We start from the raw sequence: 17,096 nt of genomic DNA on the forward strand, positions 1-17,096 counted from the left end.
AAATGTCAATTAACTTGTTTCCTGATGAGGTACAAGATTTTTCGATCAGCCTTACTATTTGACCATTCAATTTGGCAGCAACAGCAAAATCTCAGAATAGCAGAACCGCCTGTTTCAAGTCAGGCATCTCCAGCCAAATCAAAGCAGTTGGAACAACCTCTTCCAGATTCTTCCAGCTTTTTGGAAGAGCTGTTTGACACAATAAAAGAACCAGGGTTTCGCCTTGCATCTCAGAGTGATAAAAGGATGATCTCCGGTCAATCTTGTGTTAAAACAACTAGCCAATTATCGGTGAGTAGATCAGAAACAGGGGCAATTCAACCAACATCAACATTATCCTTAGGTAATGGAGACTCAAATTCATCTCAGGAACAAACATGTCACAAGAAAGCTGTAACCAAATGTCGTGGCATTTGGAGGATATTCAAGAGTAGTGCAGCCCATAAAAACAGTTAGCTCAAGCCTTTTGAAGTTTTAACGCAAGAACTGGTTACATTACATATATGGTGTTTTCTCACAAATATTGGTAGAAAGTGTGTACGGGAGTACTATTACGTAAAGACTTGAATTCATACTTATGATAAGTTTTTTTAAGACAATCGTAAGATTCTTTTATCAAAATGGATAATACTCCAGATTGTGGGTGTGTCTTCGCATATTATGAGTGGATTACCTGTCTCTTTTTAATTCTCTTCCCATAATTAAAGAAGCCAAAAAAGCCGTTTTCATGAAAATGAAACCAAACATGCCCCACTTTTTCTCACTTTGCTTAGAGAGAGAGAGAGAGAGAGAGAGAGAGAGAGAGAGAAAAAAAACTCTCCTCGATTTCCCTGTCGTATAATACAGCCTGAAACCAAATATCCAATATAGGAAAGAAGTATAGGGGAGACTCATCCAAAGGCCAAAGGTAAACCTCTAATCACTTTAACTCGTGTTTGACTCACGGGACTCACAACAAAAACAAAAGGCTCTATAGCTAGTTGCATTAACTCCTTTCATCACAAGACTCACAAGAAAACCATTGGCTTTTGATCCAAAAAGGAAGAAAAAAAAAGAAGGGGGGCGAAGAATTAATGGAAAAAAAGTACAGCAACAATAGGAACCCCCCTAAAGAAGAAAAGTGAGCAGCTGCTGGGGTTGGTTGAGAACGAGGAGGTGTTTAGCAGTTTCGTGGATCATAAGTTCAAGGAACTTGATAAGGACAGCGATGGTCAGCTCTCTGTGAAGGAGTTACAGCCTGCTGTTGCTGATATTGGTGCTGCTCTTGGCTTGCCTGCTCAGGGTTCTTCTCCTGATTCTGACCATATTTACTCTGAGGTTTGTCCCCAACAACCCACCTCATTTTCTCTCTTTTTTCCTCTTTCTGGCATAGTTTGGTTCTTTCCAAGACTTCAGGGCCTGGAAAGTTCGTGTATGTTAGCATTCTTTTCCTAGTTATTAAAACCTGTAACAAGAGAAAACTGCTAAAGAAAACAGGATACATACCATTGTGACCTGTGAAATGAAGTTTGAGTCTAGAGGGTAAGCAGAAGAAGAAACAAACTATTTTCAAAGAGGAAAAAATTAAATCACCATTAGGCACCGATGTAATTAAGCTGTTAGACAGGGTGAGGACGATAGGGGATTGCATATTTGATATTGACTCTTCAGCTGTACATTTCGTCTTAGAAGCATCCTAATTCTACCATGCCATCATCACGTTCAATAAATTAGAATCCGAATATCATTTTCTGCTCTTTCAATTTGCAATAATCCTATCTTTTATTCGTCGCTTTGTCATTGTAAATTGCTGAATAAACAAAAAGGAGAAGATGCAATCACAAGCCCACAGATGCCTACATGCTTGAATGTTTAAATAATTTTGCTGATGGTTATCCAAGTTTCAATAGAAAGCGATTGTACTTTGACTAATTGCCTTCTTGGGGCTGTTTATGGAACTACAAATTGTCAAATTTCCATTTCTAGCTAGTTCTATAACACTCGACCTATTGTTCAATTTGGTCGGTGTTATAGGCAATTTTCTGCTTTTCCCACTTGGACTTGTTTTTTTTTTTTTTTTCCTTTTTCCTTTTCTTTTTATCTTCATACAGGGAGGAATCTGGGGACGAATGTTGTGGAAACTGTGGCTGTCTTTTTGGATCTTTACTGCGCATATAAGTCATGAATGATTAATTTGACAAAGTCAAGTTGCTCTATCATTTTCTGAGGTTCCAATTCAATTAATGAAGCCTTCTTTCTATGTTGTGGACGTGATAATTAGTGGGGACAACTGCAAGTAATTTCTTCAATGGATTCCCTTTACTTTTGCACCTAACCTGTTAACCATTTGCCGAAATTTACCATCAAATACTATATAATTTGTTGATGAGATCAATTATGGTAATATAAGCACATAATGATAAACGTGGGACAAGACAATGGAGCACTATTGCCATGCCCGAGAAAAGGAAAAGCAAGGTTAAGACTTTGGACCACGTCCAGGGTCTGCATAATTTCTCATCATTGTTTTCTCCACTCCACTCTTGGGTTGAAAAAGAAGTGTTTCTAGAAAGAAGAGAACCTCATAAGCTGCTTGGATGTATTTAGGTTAGCAAAAGTCCATAGAAATAGAATGGAAATTAGGAACTGAATTATCATAGGAATATAAGGTTCATTGGACTGGTGAGGGGATATAGAAGCTGACATTTAGACATGTTTTTCAGGTTTTGAATGAATTCACTCATGGAAAACAAGAAAAAGTGAGCAAGACTGAGTTTAAAGAGGTTCTCTCAGATTTTCTACTGGGTATGGCAGCGGGTTTGAAGCGAGACCCTATTGTGATTCTCCGTATTGACGGAGAAGACCTCTTGGAATTCATCAATGGTCCAAGTTATGAAGCAGAGATGGCGCCCTTATTTTCACAGATACGATCGGATGATGCATCGTTGCGTGATTGCATTATTAAGGCTTTGGAGAAACTTACTGTTGATCAAGGAATGCCCCCTTCTTCAGATTCTTGGGTAATTGACTTTCCAGTTTCCACATCTATAGTTCAGTCAGTAATATTAGGAAAATGTAGTAGAAACCTAAGCCTTTGTTTCATATTTCTTTTCCCACTTCTTTCTGGCTTCTGTTGCTTGTGCAGGTTATGAGCAACATAGCGGAACCAGCTTTGCGATCATGGGATTGGCGTGGCAATGATCAAGAGAAACCTGTCCCTCAAGAAACATTCTTGGAAGAATTTAAGAAAGTAGCAGAGCGTGTGACTCAAAATCTCAAGGAGCAGCCTGTAATTGTTGCCCATAGCGAAAACACCTTTGATGGCAGTGGCATTAAAAGGCTACTATCGAGCAAGTTTGAACTAGACAAGGTATATGTTGTCTCGTTGTCTTTAGTCTCCAGAAATGTTGGGTTTCCTAAAGAAGGCATTTCCCTTGTTCCACCATTTCTAATCAATTCTTTCATTTTGCTATGTAGTCACTGAATGCTGCCTTAGAAAATGTTCCAAAAGTTCGCAATGGGAAAATATCAAAGGAGTATTTACGCGTGGTGCTAGATGTAGTGGCTCCATCAGCTGGTTTACCTCCAACCGGTGCATTTGAACAGGTAGTGCAGTAACACATCATACATACATCTTCAAGTTGATCAATAGATTCTCGGCATTATTTCCAAAGGTTTACTATGGACACTTATGGTTATGTTGAAAGAGGATTATCAGAATTGATTGCCTGAGCTTAATTTTCTTTTCTATCAATATAGAGAAGAATACCCTATTCCATTCCACCAACTAAAATTCTTGAAATTCTCCAGATTGACAAGGTTGTTGCTGATATTTTCAACATGAAAAATGCGGATGACGTGAAGATGGTTAAAGAAGATGAGTTCAAGAAACTATTGAAAGATTTCCTGGGGAGCATCATGCTGCAGTTAGAGGGCAATCCCATCTCAGTTTCTTCAAATTCTGTTGTTCATGAGCCCCTTGCATCATCCTCATCGCTTTTGCAGCCACCATCCTAGTTGCCTATTATATATATCTCATATACATCAGGGGTAGCAAAATAAAAAAGGGACAATAAATTTTGGTTTAATTAAGTAAATTGCCACTAGCTTAAGTTGTTTGCTGTACAGCTCAATGGGTTGTGCTAATGAAATATATTACTATAACTTGTACATGCAAATACAGAATTGCATGGAAGCACGGCTTGTCACTGGCTTTTTAGCCCAAAAGAAATCCAAAAGCTTGTATAATCATCTGAAAATGGCCCTTGACAGATATCTGCAGAGACATTATTGGGAACATTGACATTCATTACAGACAGGCAAAACATGCCAAGATATAAACAGCAGAAAGTCCCCTCAAATTATATGCACAACATATTTTGCCTTCAATTATTGCAAGACGAACAATAACTATAACCAAATAACTAAATCGTTCGTTTAATAGCTGTCAGTATGCTCATTTGGAATCATTTTAACATAAAGGGCAAAAGCCACACAACCGATGGCTGGCCCTGTCCAAAATATCCAGTGCTCATTCCAGAGGTCTAACAACTGCTGGACCCAAACATCTTGCTGGGTTTAGCCCAGCACCACCATATCCTTTCGTTGCTGTAACTGTGGTTGAAATGTACACAAGAAGACCTAACACTATTCCCAGAATAACACAGACCGTAACTCGACCCAGAGCCTTGGCTTGGCGACGATCAAAAGCCATCCATACAGAGGCAAACAGAAGCACAAAGGAACAGATTATCTCAAGCCTAAGGGCCTGGCTCGTCCCTAGGCCGATCACAGTTGGCCCATTTAGACCTGGTGCAACAATAGTTATGGTGCATCCTGCTAGCGAATACGTTTGTTGGACACTGCTGCTAACTACAGCTTTCAGTGCTAGCGCACCCAATATGCCAGCAACACATTGAGCCGAAATGAAAATAGCAGCTCGGGAAATGGAAATGAGGCCGGTGAGTAAAGCAGCGAAAGTAACAATCGGATTGATGTGGCCGCCGGAGATAGGGTAGGTAGCAAGGTGGATAACTGCAACAGCAAAGGCAATTAGGACTGACATTACAAGGTTTGGCGTTTTTGTTTCGGTCTGTAAGGCGGAGATAACTTTTGTGTCCAATGCAAAAACAAGCACTGCAGTCCCAAGAACCTCTGCCAAAGAAGCTTTCCATACCTACAAATCCACCACCAGTTTGTTTGTTAATAGCTACTACACAAGACAATCTCTGTTATTCAATGGGGTAGATTCAATGCAAGCCTTTGATTTGTAGGGGATTCCATTAACCTTTGCACCTGAATTAGAAGTAGTTATAATTTGTTAATTCTGCATGGAAAGTGAGTGGATATCATACTAACCTCCAAAGAGAAAAGCTCTTCAAGGCCTAACACCTTGCTTAATAAAGAGGCTTTTGGGTCTTTTCCTTCCTCAAGTTGCCCTGGCCTGCAACCCAATTTGAACAGACCAAATTAAAGAAAAATGTAGAAGCACGTGTAAAAGCAAGGAAAATGAAAACAGAAGCTTATATATGAAACTTGGTACTATGCTTTGGAGTAGAGGCAAAAGGCTGGACTTCATTGCGACCGTAGATTGCTTTCTTCATCCTCAACAATTCCATTTCCTACCATCTTTAATTTAACTTTGCAGGCTCAAACTCTTTTTTGTGGATGCATATCTGTCAGTTGGCTCTTTATAGCCTAGACATCAGTTGGTAGAAGATGGAAGTTGAATATCCTGGCCTTATAATCATATTTATTTGAAGTCCAAATTAAGTTCCTTGATCTTTGTGCTAAAATAGCCTCTAAAAAGACACTTTAATTTTTTTTTTAAAAAAAAAGTTCAATCTCATTCTGGGGATTCAAGATTCTCAGTTGTCATTCCAAATTATTAAATATTTAGATTATTTAATTACATTGTGCAAATCGTGCTTAATTTTAAAAGTTTCAGAGTGTCATGGCAGAGAACCAAGTTCGCAAGTACTTCCCTCTCCAAGTTGGAACTATTTCTTTATTTGACGTTGCTGCTAAGCTGTTAACTTCGTCAACTTTCAACGGATATTAGCTCCTGGTTTGACTTGTAATATACTCCAACGAATCCATTCAATCATGTTGGTGCTCAAATTATTGCATGAACTGCAGGATCATTGCACAGATCTAACGTTGATCGATCAAATCCCTGCAGTTATGGGATCATGTTCGTTAACAAATTGCAGGCTCAAAAAATCTACCAGGTTCGGTTTATAGTTTGCAAAAAGATGAATGAATACATGTTGAGTTGTTCACAGTTCACACTTTCCCTCATTTATAGTTAGTCCAGCTTTGATAAAAAGCAAGCTTGAAAATCATATGTAAATGATTAAATAAACATTCTTATAAATTATAAGATTACATCATTTAGATTATTTTCCTGACATGAAGAACTCTGCAAATGTTATTCATGGAATCGTGATTTAAGGCATTCGGTTGTGCTAAAGCTCACTTGGGATGATCTTGGTGGAGAGGGCATGCTAGACAAGCTATTGTAGGTCCGGCCCAGAAAACACAGTGCCAACTCCAAAGGTGGCCGCCTCTAATTAGGGCTAGACCCAGGCATCTTGCTGGGCTCATCGCAACCCCCGCATAGCCCTTTGTCCCAGATGCTTGGCTTGGCAGTTGTCAAAACTAAAGTAATCCTTATGGAAGCAAAAAGAGACACAAAAGTGCAAATTAGCTAGAGCCATGGAGCCTGGCTCATCTTGGTGTTCACCACAGCTTGTAATGCTAGTGCTCCAAGCATGCCACCAATGCATTGTGCCAGTATACGGGGACAGATGGAAGGGAAAAAAGGCTGGTAAGTACCGCCGCAATGCTGATAAAAGGGTTGATGTGGCCACCGGATATGGGAAACGTAGTTAGGAGGATAGTTGTGATAGTGACAGCAATAAGAAATGCCATTAAAAGGTGGGGTGTTTTTGTTTGTCTCATAGGAGACGACTATAGTGTCCATTTCAAAGACTAACACTGCTGTGCCTAGGAGCTCCGCCAAGGATGCTCTCCAGACATGATAATTCAGTAGCATTGTAGGATTAGTTATGATCTTTAATAACTGCACAAAGCAGTTAAGAGACTGAAAAAACCTCCGCGAACCTCCAAAGAGAAAAGCTCTTTTGAGGGAAAACAATCTTTTCAAGGCAGTAGGATTTTGCTTCTTCTCTTCCTCAACTCTTCGTTGCTCTACCCAGAAAATTTATATGAAGAAAGGACAAACTAAATTTTGGGAGTTCATAACAATTTGATCTTGAAAATATTAAGGTAAACAAGAACAAGAAAGGAGAGTCAGGAAGGATCAAAAGAACTTGCCTTGTTGTGGGGGGCGAAGGGACGGACTCTAGTTCCTGTGTAGACATTTTCGTCATCTTCAACAACGCCAACATTTCCAGTTCCAGCCATCTTTGATTCAGCTCTCTCAGTCCAGTCTTTGCCCTGTATCTTCCTGTAGATATAGTCGACCTAACTACTGCATAATCTCTTTACCTTAATTATGCAACATGGGTTTATCTTGAACCACTTAATCGGTGCTATTATCCTGCTGCTTATATAGTATGTGATTTTTCAGCTCGCTTTATGCCTTTATCTTATGCCTTTTCAGGCATAAAGATTTAGACATAAATTACATGTACGAGGTTAGAGTGGAAGGGTTTTGTAAGGGTAATTATCCTGAGTTTAAGATATTTACATGGTAAACTGCTATTATTGATCTTTCATGCCAATGAGAACAGGTTCGAGCTATTACAGAAGTCATCGAGGGCAAGTACCTTGACAATTTGGATGCAACTTGCAAGAATTAATGGCATCACAAATCTAGAACAGGTACTCAACATCTAGAATTACTACTAGTTTTTAATTCGCCCGATAAGTTGGGAGAGTGCAATCAATGGGAACTTGCCATATTGAAGGTTTGGTTGCTGGTCAATCTTATCTAGCAACTAGCTAGCCGGCAGTGTCACTAAATTCCCAGCCAGAAAAATGAAAAAGGAAGTTTATATATTTGCAGCAGTGAACTTTGTATAAATTTGGGGTCTTTGTTGCATTTAAACTGATCGGGAGTTGGAAGACAAGCATACTTAACTGGTAGCACTTGAAAGGTTCAAAAATTCAACTTTAAAGGGATACAAACTACAAAGCACAAAGTCAGAGTTTCCACTGAAACTTCAAATGCTAGGTCTGTTCTTTTTATTGAATGTCATTTATTGTTGTTGATGAAGAGAGGCTAGCTGAGAATGAAAGTTTACAGGCATGAATCGTTTTTGTTCTTATTTAATAAGTAATAAGGCAGCAAGAAAACTGACCGTGTAACGAATAGTTTTCCTTTAAGCTAATTACATGAGTAAAAAGCTTACCACACATCTTGAGACTTCAGCAATTGAACATTAATTGGATCTTTCATCAGCAAGAAAAGCTGGATAAAATAAATGGATAAGTCAAGGAATACTTTTTTTTTTTTACTTATTTCTGATAATTGGAGGACAGTTTGGACAACTTCATCTTTTTTAATATAAAAAAGGCTGCAGACTGAGAATAAAAAAAGATGTTATTAGTGTTGAGATTTAAATTTTAGACCTATGTTACCATCTAAGTCATGACTTCAAGACAACTTTATTTTTGCCTAAACTTACAAGGAATCTTGGCAAAATTCTTGTCAAGTGGTGATGTGTCGTCCTTTTCCGGTTTGAACAGTTGATATTGTAAGCGACAGAAAGGGTCTTCCAAAACCCAAAGGATGTCTCTTTTTGCTTAGTATCCGTACGACATTCTTAGAATCTTCTAATTAGCTCTTTGGGATTTGTCTTTTCATCTCCACTTCGGTAATTCCAATGATTCCAGTTTGTTCCAACTGAGTTTGTCAAACACCGTATTTCTTCCTTGTTAGTAGCGTACATGTGGATCTCGTTCGTCACATTTCAGCTATAATTTCTACCCCAATCTCAACTTGCTGTTCTTCAAACAAAAAATGGAGCTGTTCTTTTCTCCTGTACGGTCACTTGCTTTGATGTTGATATGGTTAATCTCTATTTCCATTTTATCAGGCATCAAGCTTCTCCTTCTTTGCTTCTTAGATTTTTCTTTGAGACACTAACAATTAATGTTGCTGATTATTTGCATTTCTTACTGCCTTGCAGATGGCTTTGATCCTTTGGATCCCAACGGGAACATTACAGTTACTTTTGACATCAAGCAATGGACACGAGATGGCTATGTGGTCAGTATGTTCATCAAAAAAAAAAAAAAATCTGACAGTGAACTGATGAGTTTTTAGAAAGGAAGAGAATTTTACTGTGGAAATCTTCCAATAATTTGGACAACCACAATTTTCCAACCAGTAGCTTTCAGGCACTCTAGAATTTCACTTCACCATATTTATTATCCACTGTCTAATTGTTCAGGATTCTTTTGCTTGTAGGCAAGGGTAACAATTCAAAATTACTATCAATATCGCCATGTTGATGAATCTGGTTGGAAATTGGGTTGGACATGGGCTAATAATGAGATCATCTGGTCCATGTCTGGTGCTTTTGCAACTACACAAGGGAACTGTTCATCGTTCAGGTTCCAGATCCCACACTCTTGCCAGAAAAGCCCTGTCATTGCTGATCTTATGCCAGATGCCCTGCCAGAAAACAGGACAGATGATTGTTGTAATGGTGGCCTTCTTGCTGCTTGGGCTATCAACCCTTCTATGTCACTCTCATCCTTCGAAATGATGGTTGGCAACTTGGGGGCGAATCCTAATGTGCAAGCACCAGTCAATCTTACTTTAATGGCTCCAGGTCCTGGTTACACTTGTGGCTTAGTTGAGGACACTCATCCCACGGTTTCTTCTGATATTGGGGGTAAAAGACAACTCCAAGCTTATAGTAAGTACCCAATTTAACTCCTTTATTAGCCAATGCATTGATCAATAAATACTCAAAAGCCACAACATGTCATCCTCGTCGTGATTGTAGATGTCCGAACTATGATACTATAATGATTGTTAGATAAAAACATTAAACAATATGATGAAGTAAAATCATGCAATAATTTGAATATTGGCACCGAGGAGTGAGGACGATTTAATTTCCTATCTGGCTAATTTTGCTTCAGTCTCAATACAATGATTTCTCTACAGGTATATTTTGAAATGAAATCCATCGGCATGTCAGATTTCCATGAATCAACCAACCTATGTTTATAAATCTGCCTAATCAAGATTTCAAAAGATACTTAAAAAAGAAAAAACTACTGTCATGCTTGTCCAACAACCTCTAATCAGATCTTATATGCTTGGCTTGTTGATAATTATGTCAGTTTCCAGGAATCCTGAACATTTACATGTGTTCTGGTAGCATGCTTATCACTTCAACAACCTTAAAAGTCACAGGAAACAGACTAAGGAAAACCTAGATAAACTTCTCTTCTTATTGTCAGTTATCAATGAAATTGTTAGATGCAGTGGCTTAAGCTTGAATGTTATGTTAATTTCAGGCTTTCAGCAATTGTGAGCATTTAAACCATTAACTCCTCTGATCATCAACTTAGAGAACTTATATTTTAAGATATTCTGATTTCTGCATCGTTTGGCAGTTCCAACTTCCAACATTTCATGATGATCCACAACCAGGATCTGTCTACATGAAAAGTTGAACCGATTCATATTTCACAAATTAATCAGATGTCTGAAACTCAGCAAATGTGTAGACTATGGTACATTATTCTCCAGCATTTTCTTATGAAGTCAGGAAGTGTTGCAGAGATAGATTTCATCTTGTTTTTAGAATGCATCCTAAAGTGAAAATTTAAAATAGTGCTGCGCCAACAAATCAATTCCTTTTTTTGTTCACCAGGAACATGGAAATCAACATGCACTTACTCCATCTTTGTTGCGAAGCAAACACCTTTATGTTGTGTTTCACTCTCAACATTTTACAATCCCAAGATCACATCATGCCCTAGTTGCAGCTGTGGATGCAGAGAGGAAGACAAAAATACAGTTTATTGCATAAGGTTGGTTCTTAGAATTGCCTTCATTTCTAGTCCAAAACCTACGTAGCTTCAGTCTGTTTTCCAACTATAGTTTCCAAGCCTCCATGCCACTCATCTTTCTTTCTTTATGTAATGGCAGAGAAGGTTACCCTGCACCACAGTCAGGTTCTTTGGATGATTATGACATAGTGCAATGCACTGATCATATGTGTCCAGTTCGAGTTCACTGGCATGTTATGAAAAATTACTTTACACATTGGAAAGTAAAGCTAACCATCTCAAACTACAATTATAAAAGAAACTACTCAAACTGAAATGTGCTGGTTCAGCATCCTGGTTTCAGCCAGAAGTCAACAGCATATAGCTTTAACAGTACAATGCTCCCCTCTTTTGGATTTTCAGGTACCTATTTTGATAACAAAATATTTAGCCTAAGTTTTCACTATTGTTTCCAACTTTTTGCAACTCATTCTGAATGGAACTCTTGCAGATGGGGTTGCTCTGTTTTGGGGAATAGAGTACTATAATAACGAGCCAGTGAATGCCGATAAGGATCAAGTGGGTGCAGTCTATACACAGATTTTACTGGAGAAGGATTTAGGTTCCTTCACACTTGGAAACGGATGGGCGCTACCTCGAAGATTATATTTCAATGGGGAGAACTGTCAAATGCCTCCTCCAGACACGTTCCTCATGCTACCAAATGGCAGCTCCAGCTTGAAACCTGCTCACCCCTTTTTCCTTCTTTTGATCTGTCTGACTTTCAAGACATTGGTTACCTGGCTTTAATAATTCATACACTTGCATATTCGGCTGTAAATAAAGACCTGACAGCGGCAAATAGAAGGTAAGAGAGAAGAAAATCTCAGAGGTAGCTAAAGAAAAACATAAAAAACAGTCAAAGAGAAATATAAATATATATATATATGGCAAGAGAGCTGCTACCTGTTCTAGCTGCAAATTAGTGAAGGAAGCGATACTGAAAAATTCTTTTGGCAGCAGAAAAAACGAGAGCAGCAGAAGCGGTGGAGGCAGGACAAGAAAAGAAACAGACGAGCATAATAAAGCACCAGGCACAAAGCAGAAATTGGAAGATTGTGATGGCAAGAAAATGATGTTTTACTTACTCTTTGTTACTTGATTTTGTGATATTGTACACTTAATGAGTGTGTTAATTTGCACAATAAAAAGGTTGAATTTGTAAATGTTTGCCATAAATTCATGCAAAGTCTTAATGTCAGATAACCACTTGGGATTTCAACTCAGGGACAATGCCATAATTCAGTGTAAGATGTGACTTGTTTCTGGTATGTCCATGCATAAAACTGATTGTATTATTTGTTCATAAATCTTACAAGCTATTCCAGAGGATTAAATGTTAAATCGGTTCCGCCTTTGCTCTTATTCTAAACATTCCAGACAATCTCATTGGAGACCACAAATAGTTATGCATACCAGCAAACTTTCAAGACTCTGACTGGCTACAGAGCACATCTCACAAGATTAAAAGAACAATGTTCAAGTTTATACATAAATCCCCCTACATAATATATGAACGACAATGACTTCTCTCCTAGCCAAGTTTCAACGAATTGGACTGCCTCTTAACATTGATTGATTCGACAAAGAAACAAAAGGACGTAGCTAAAACATGCACAATTTTACCAGAAATACGGGCCACATGCGAAATTTTGGAGGACTTAGGTTGCTTGATTTAAGCAAAGAAACAAAAAAGATTGATTGTCTGCAGGGACCATGTGCCTGCCCTTTCGCGTGGAAGATAATGTTTTTACTTGAAAGTAAGTTTTTCTCTTGGCCATTAACACCAAAGTTAGAAAGTTACCAACATTCATTATCACATCTTTCCATTATTTTTCAAAGATTTTAGTGCACTTTTGGCCCATCATCATACCAAATTTCATGAAAAAGAAAAAGAGAGAATGTTGTTTCCTCCGGTTTGTAAAATTGTTAAGCTTTTAGAATTACATAAATTATTCTTTCACATGTTCATTGTATTTGAACACATAACATGCAACGTGCAATTATAAGAGAGAGACTGCATGAATTGTTGTAAGAGATGACATTCCACCATTTCATTGTTTGGAATCAAAAAAGAAAAATGAAAAAGTATGATTATTTTACACCTTTATAACTTTTTCTTTTACCATTCTCCATCTTTGTACATTGTAATATGCCAATTACAGCATTGATCAAGAAAGTCTTGTGGACCCCACTCGATCGACGGCTGACAAATTTTCAATGGCAGCATCCACAAAATTCCATGTTTTTTTGTCTAAAAAAAAGTGTTTTTGACTATATAATACAGCAAAAGAAAATGTAAGCAGTGGCCAATCGTTTCCTTTCTCGTTTTCTCTTGGGTATATTAGATTTTCCAGGGAAGAAAATCTTCAGGCAGAGCAAGAGAGATCAAGGGACCAGCTATGGCTTCTCATGGAAAGGAATCAGATACTGCAGTAGAAGCCATGGTTGCTCAAGTTGAAAAGCACCCCATTTCATCTATTCTTATCATCATCGGTAAAAACCCACTTTCTCTCTTTCTTCCTCCATATTTGTATGCCTTTTTATGGGATTATTTATTCGGTGAGTTTGTCCATGCAGCTATGCAAACAGAAGCTTTGCCAGTGGTTAATAAGTTCCAGCTGACTGAGAATCCCCATTCTTCGTGAGTTCCTTTTTTTCCCTTATGTTATTTTTAGTGATTTTGGTTCAAGTACGTTTCTCTGGAGGGTTTAAGCCCTCAAGATCAGTAAGTTTGATATTGGGTTAATCTTATTATGATCAATCTTTCAGCAGACAGAGTGGTTGCAGGATTTTTATTAAGAAAAATGCTTGCTTGCTATATATTTGAGTTTTTCAGCTTTAAAATACTCGAAAAAATTATTTCTTTTGTGCATGCTAGGTACATATTTGAATGTTTCGTTTCACGATTCAGATGGGTATTTGGGATGTAACTAGTTTTTGCAAATCAGAAAGAGCAAAACATCACTGTTAACTAGAGAGGACTTCATTATATGATGATTGTTTACTATCTAGTTTGGTTATTATTGAATAATGATTCGGTTTTTCTTTTCATATGTTCATCCACAATGGTGCAGGTTTCCAAAAGGGGTTCCTTGGGTCCATTATCATGGTACATACAAAGACATTAAAATAAATCTAGTTTGGCCGGGAAAAGATTTAACTTTTGGTAAGGACTTTGTTCTTGCAACTTCTTTTTTTTTTAATTTCTCTTGTTAATCTTCCCTATGAGGTCATCTAGCAATTTTCAATTAGCTGCAACCTATACTCTACGGTTTCTGTAGGAACTTAGGGGCTCTGATTAAGACCTTTACTGAAAATGCGGAAAAAAGAAATAATATAGTGAAAGGTTGCTTGTAATGTAAATTCTTTTCAATATCTCAGGTAAAATAAAACTTTTGTTCAGATAGTATTTGTAACCAAATGTTTCCAGTATAAGTTACACGAAAATACTTATACGTATTGGTAAGTATTTGGGTCAGATGCACAAGGCACATTACATCTGACTTGTGGGTAATGGATATGTCAAGGAATGGAAGGTTTCCTATTTACGATATTCCTATTTGTTAAGTTCTCTGATTATTTTTTGCAGGGGTTGATAGTGTTGGCACGATTTCTGCCTCTCTTGTGACCTATGGTTCTATCCAGGCATTGGAACCAGACCTGATCATAAATGCAGGAACTGCTGGTGGCTTTAAGGTAACTGCAAGCCCTAAATTTTGCTCCTTTTTTAATTAAAAAAAAAAGAATAATAATAAAATTGATTGTTAGCCGTCTTTCTATTATATATGTATTGCTTATACTGATTGTTGCCCGTCTGTGCTAAATTTTTATTTTTCAATTGGATATTCACAATAATGATCTGCCATAAAACTCTGTTAATCCCCTTTCAGACTACTGATTTGAATGCTTACTAGCATGTAGAGACTGGTTTACCTTTTAAAAAGGCTTTAGCTTAGATGTTGTGAATTAAGTTACAGTGCCGGAGGAAATGTGCTGGGGACTTGTAATTTTGTATATGTGTATTATTTTGTATATTGATTCTTGGATTCTTCCAGGCAAAGGGAGCAGGGATTGGTGATGTTTTTCTCGTATCTCATCTTGCATTCCATGATAGACGAATACCAATCCCGGTAAGTGGTACCGGTCCTTAGTCTTCAATTCATTTACATCTCATTCTTAGTAAATGGTACCTGGAATCAGAAACTCATGCTGCTATGCTGTTTAACTATCATTGCATCTTTTTCATTTCTTAAATAATGAATTTGAAGGCTAGTTGATTCACAAGGAAGCCAATCACTCATGTATTCATTTTCAGTCCCTTTTAATTGGTTATTTTAATACCTTGTATTTGCAATGTAAAACTAAATTCAGTTTCACTTTAATTTTACATAATATGTAAAGTAACTGGCATGCAAGCACTACAAGCATCTAAAAATGTTCATCATTTTCCTTTCTTTCTTCTTTCTGTTTCTTTTTGGATTGCTTTAATTGTTATGGGTGGCAATACTCTGATAAGACAACTTCTATTCTGTAAAAACTGTTAATTTTCATCAAGAACACAGAACCTAACTTGTGTTTTGCGAAGAAAATTTTTTCCTTACTGTGTGTACTAAATTAAGTATATTTTGGTAACCAGATTTTGTTTTCATCTCTTGTTTTCTATAGTTTTTTGATCTGTATGGAGTTGGTTTGCGTCAGGCCTTCTCTATGCCCAATCTCTTGAAAGAGCTTAATCTAAAGGTAATTATTTTGTTTATTTTCCTCTTTGTTTGGCAGAGGGGGGGGGGAGATTTTGACCATGTTGAACTTCTGTACTTTTTTCTTATATTGAACTTCTAACATCCTTCTTTCATTTCCTTGTTTAAGTGTCTTCCTTTGGAATTGCTTGTCAATTTGTTAAGGTTGTAGTTTGTCTTTCCTAGATAATTTCTCCTGGTTGAGGATATGTAATATGTTTGCAACTGCATTTACTTTGTACAAGTAGGCATCCACTTTATGCATATGGAGGATAGTAATTCAATTAAACTCTTTAATGGAGTTAATCATTTAATCATGTTAATGCTGGTTGTTATCAATATTCATGTAGTTCATGATAGAGGATTCTATTATTTAAGTAGCACTTGATCTCTCAATTTGGTTTGTCTTCTTGACTTCATAGACGATGACTATTCCTGCTGCTTCCCCCCCCCCCCCCCCCCCTTCTCTGTCATCCTTCTTGTTTTTCTTTTTCTTCTTTTTTGTTAAGACACACAAACAAGGGCAATTTCCATTATACCTTTCTCTATGTTTCAGACCGGCAGACTGTCCACAGGCGACTCTTTGGATATGTCCCCTCAGGATGAAGCATCAATCACAGCAAATGATGCTACAGTTAAAGACATGGAGGTAATCACCAAAACACCCAATCTCTTAATGAAGAAATGGAAAATGGATACTTGCAAACCATGCATTGCTGCTTGAAACTGATGGTTTTTGTACTTTAAAAGTTTACAATGCATTAGGCCTTAATTTTTCTATTCCTTTGTTTCAGGGAGCAGCTGTAGCCTATGTGGCTGATCTTTTGAAAGTACCTGCAATATTTGTTAAAGCAGTGACAGATTTAGTAGATGGTGAGAAACCAACTGCAGAAGAATTCCTGCAGAATTTGGCTGCAGTGACTGCAGCACTTGATCAAGCAGTCACTCAAGTTGTCGATTTTATCAGTGGAAAGTGCCTGTCTGAACTTTGACTTGTCTTATTCTCACTTCTTTTGTTTGGAAATATATGTGATAATAAAACTTGTAATTCTTAGTTCCGTGTGATGCCAACACCAGAGTTAGGTATTTTTTAAGATAAAAACAGCAAAAATTCATAGTTTGAGCAAGCACGTGTTTGAACTTTGAATAAAACAGTCTTGTGAAATGTAGTTAAGTTCATTGTTCACTGCCTTTTGCATTTCCTACAAGTTTACCTACTTCAAGCAATGTATGAATCTAAGCCTTTCATAGTTGTTATGTGGTTCCTCTTCTGGAGTCAATTATAGCCTAGGGAAACTTAGTTTGATAGCTGCTTTTCTCGCGTCTTCGAAAAGAAAC

At 37.5% G+C, this 17,096-nt stretch overlaps 2 protein-coding genes and 3 pseudogenes across 3 annotated transcripts; 3 read left to right on the forward strand and 2 right to left on the reverse strand.

The window, feature by feature from the left end:
• Positions 1-1,080: 1,080 nt before the first annotated feature.
• LOC111298728 (uncharacterized) lies at positions 1,081-4,197 on the forward strand (the record flags this gene model as incomplete). Its single annotated transcript, XM_022893457.2, has 5 exons — positions 1,081-1,317; positions 2,703-2,999; positions 3,125-3,349; positions 3,457-3,585; positions 3,790-4,197. Coding segments are annotated over 5 exons (1,095 nt in total), but the record flags the coding sequence as incomplete, so codon positions are not given.
• Positions 4,198-4,357: 160 nt separating this feature from the next.
• Positions 4,358-5,607, reverse strand: LOC111298729 (uncharacterized; annotated as a pseudogene).
• A 581-nt stretch (positions 5,608-6,188) lies between these two features.
• Positions 6,189-7,705, reverse strand: LOC111298730 (uncharacterized; annotated as a pseudogene).
• A 1,163-nt stretch (positions 7,706-8,868) lies between these two features.
• On the forward strand, positions 8,869-12,196 carry LOC111298731 (COBRA-like protein 1; annotated as a pseudogene). Its single transcript, XR_016328787.1, has 7 exons — positions 8,869-8,989; positions 9,138-9,217; positions 9,419-9,872; positions 10,842-11,001; positions 11,120-11,382; positions 11,471-11,827; positions 11,983-12,196. The product of XR_016328787.1 is annotated as a COBRA-like protein 1 (transcript).
• Positions 12,197-13,326: 1,130 nt separating this feature from the next.
• On the forward strand, positions 13,327-16,944 carry LOC111297586 (5'-methylthioadenosine/S-adenosylhomocysteine nucleosidase-like). The gene is made up of 8 exons (XM_022892252.2): positions 13,327-13,515; positions 13,600-13,663; positions 14,097-14,188; positions 14,612-14,718; positions 15,078-15,152; positions 15,688-15,762; positions 16,315-16,407; positions 16,553-16,944. Exons 1-8 carry the CDS (start codon positions 13,422-13,424, stop codon positions 16,748-16,750), a joined length of 798 nt encoding a protein of 265 aa, XP_022747987.1. The 5' UTR covers positions 13,327-13,421; the 3' UTR covers positions 16,751-16,944.
• The last annotated feature ends 152 nt before the right edge of the window (positions 16,945-17,096 follow it).

This window comes from Durio zibethinus, chromosome 16 (assembly GCF_047325235.1).
Source record: "Durio zibethinus cultivar Kanyao isolate XHJ-2024 chromosome 16, ASM4732523v1, whole genome shotgun sequence".
Lineage (NCBI taxonomy): Eukaryota > Viridiplantae > Streptophyta > Magnoliopsida > Malvales > Malvaceae > Durio > Durio zibethinus.

Excerpts from the sequence above, each read along its gene's own strand:
- LOC111297586 (XM_022892252.2), top strand. The coding sequence starts at position 13,422 with ATGGCTTCTCATGGAAAGGAATCAGATACTGCAGTAGAAGCCATGGTT. Across the intron at positions 14,719-15,077 it reads GAACTGCTGGTGGCTTTAAG|GCAAAGGGAGCAGGGATTGG; the intron begins GTAACTGCAAGC and ends GGATTCTTCCAG. Across the intron at positions 15,763-16,314 it reads TGAAAGAGCTTAATCTAAAG|ACCGGCAGACTGTCCACAGG; the intron begins GTAATTATTTTG and ends TCTATGTTTCAG.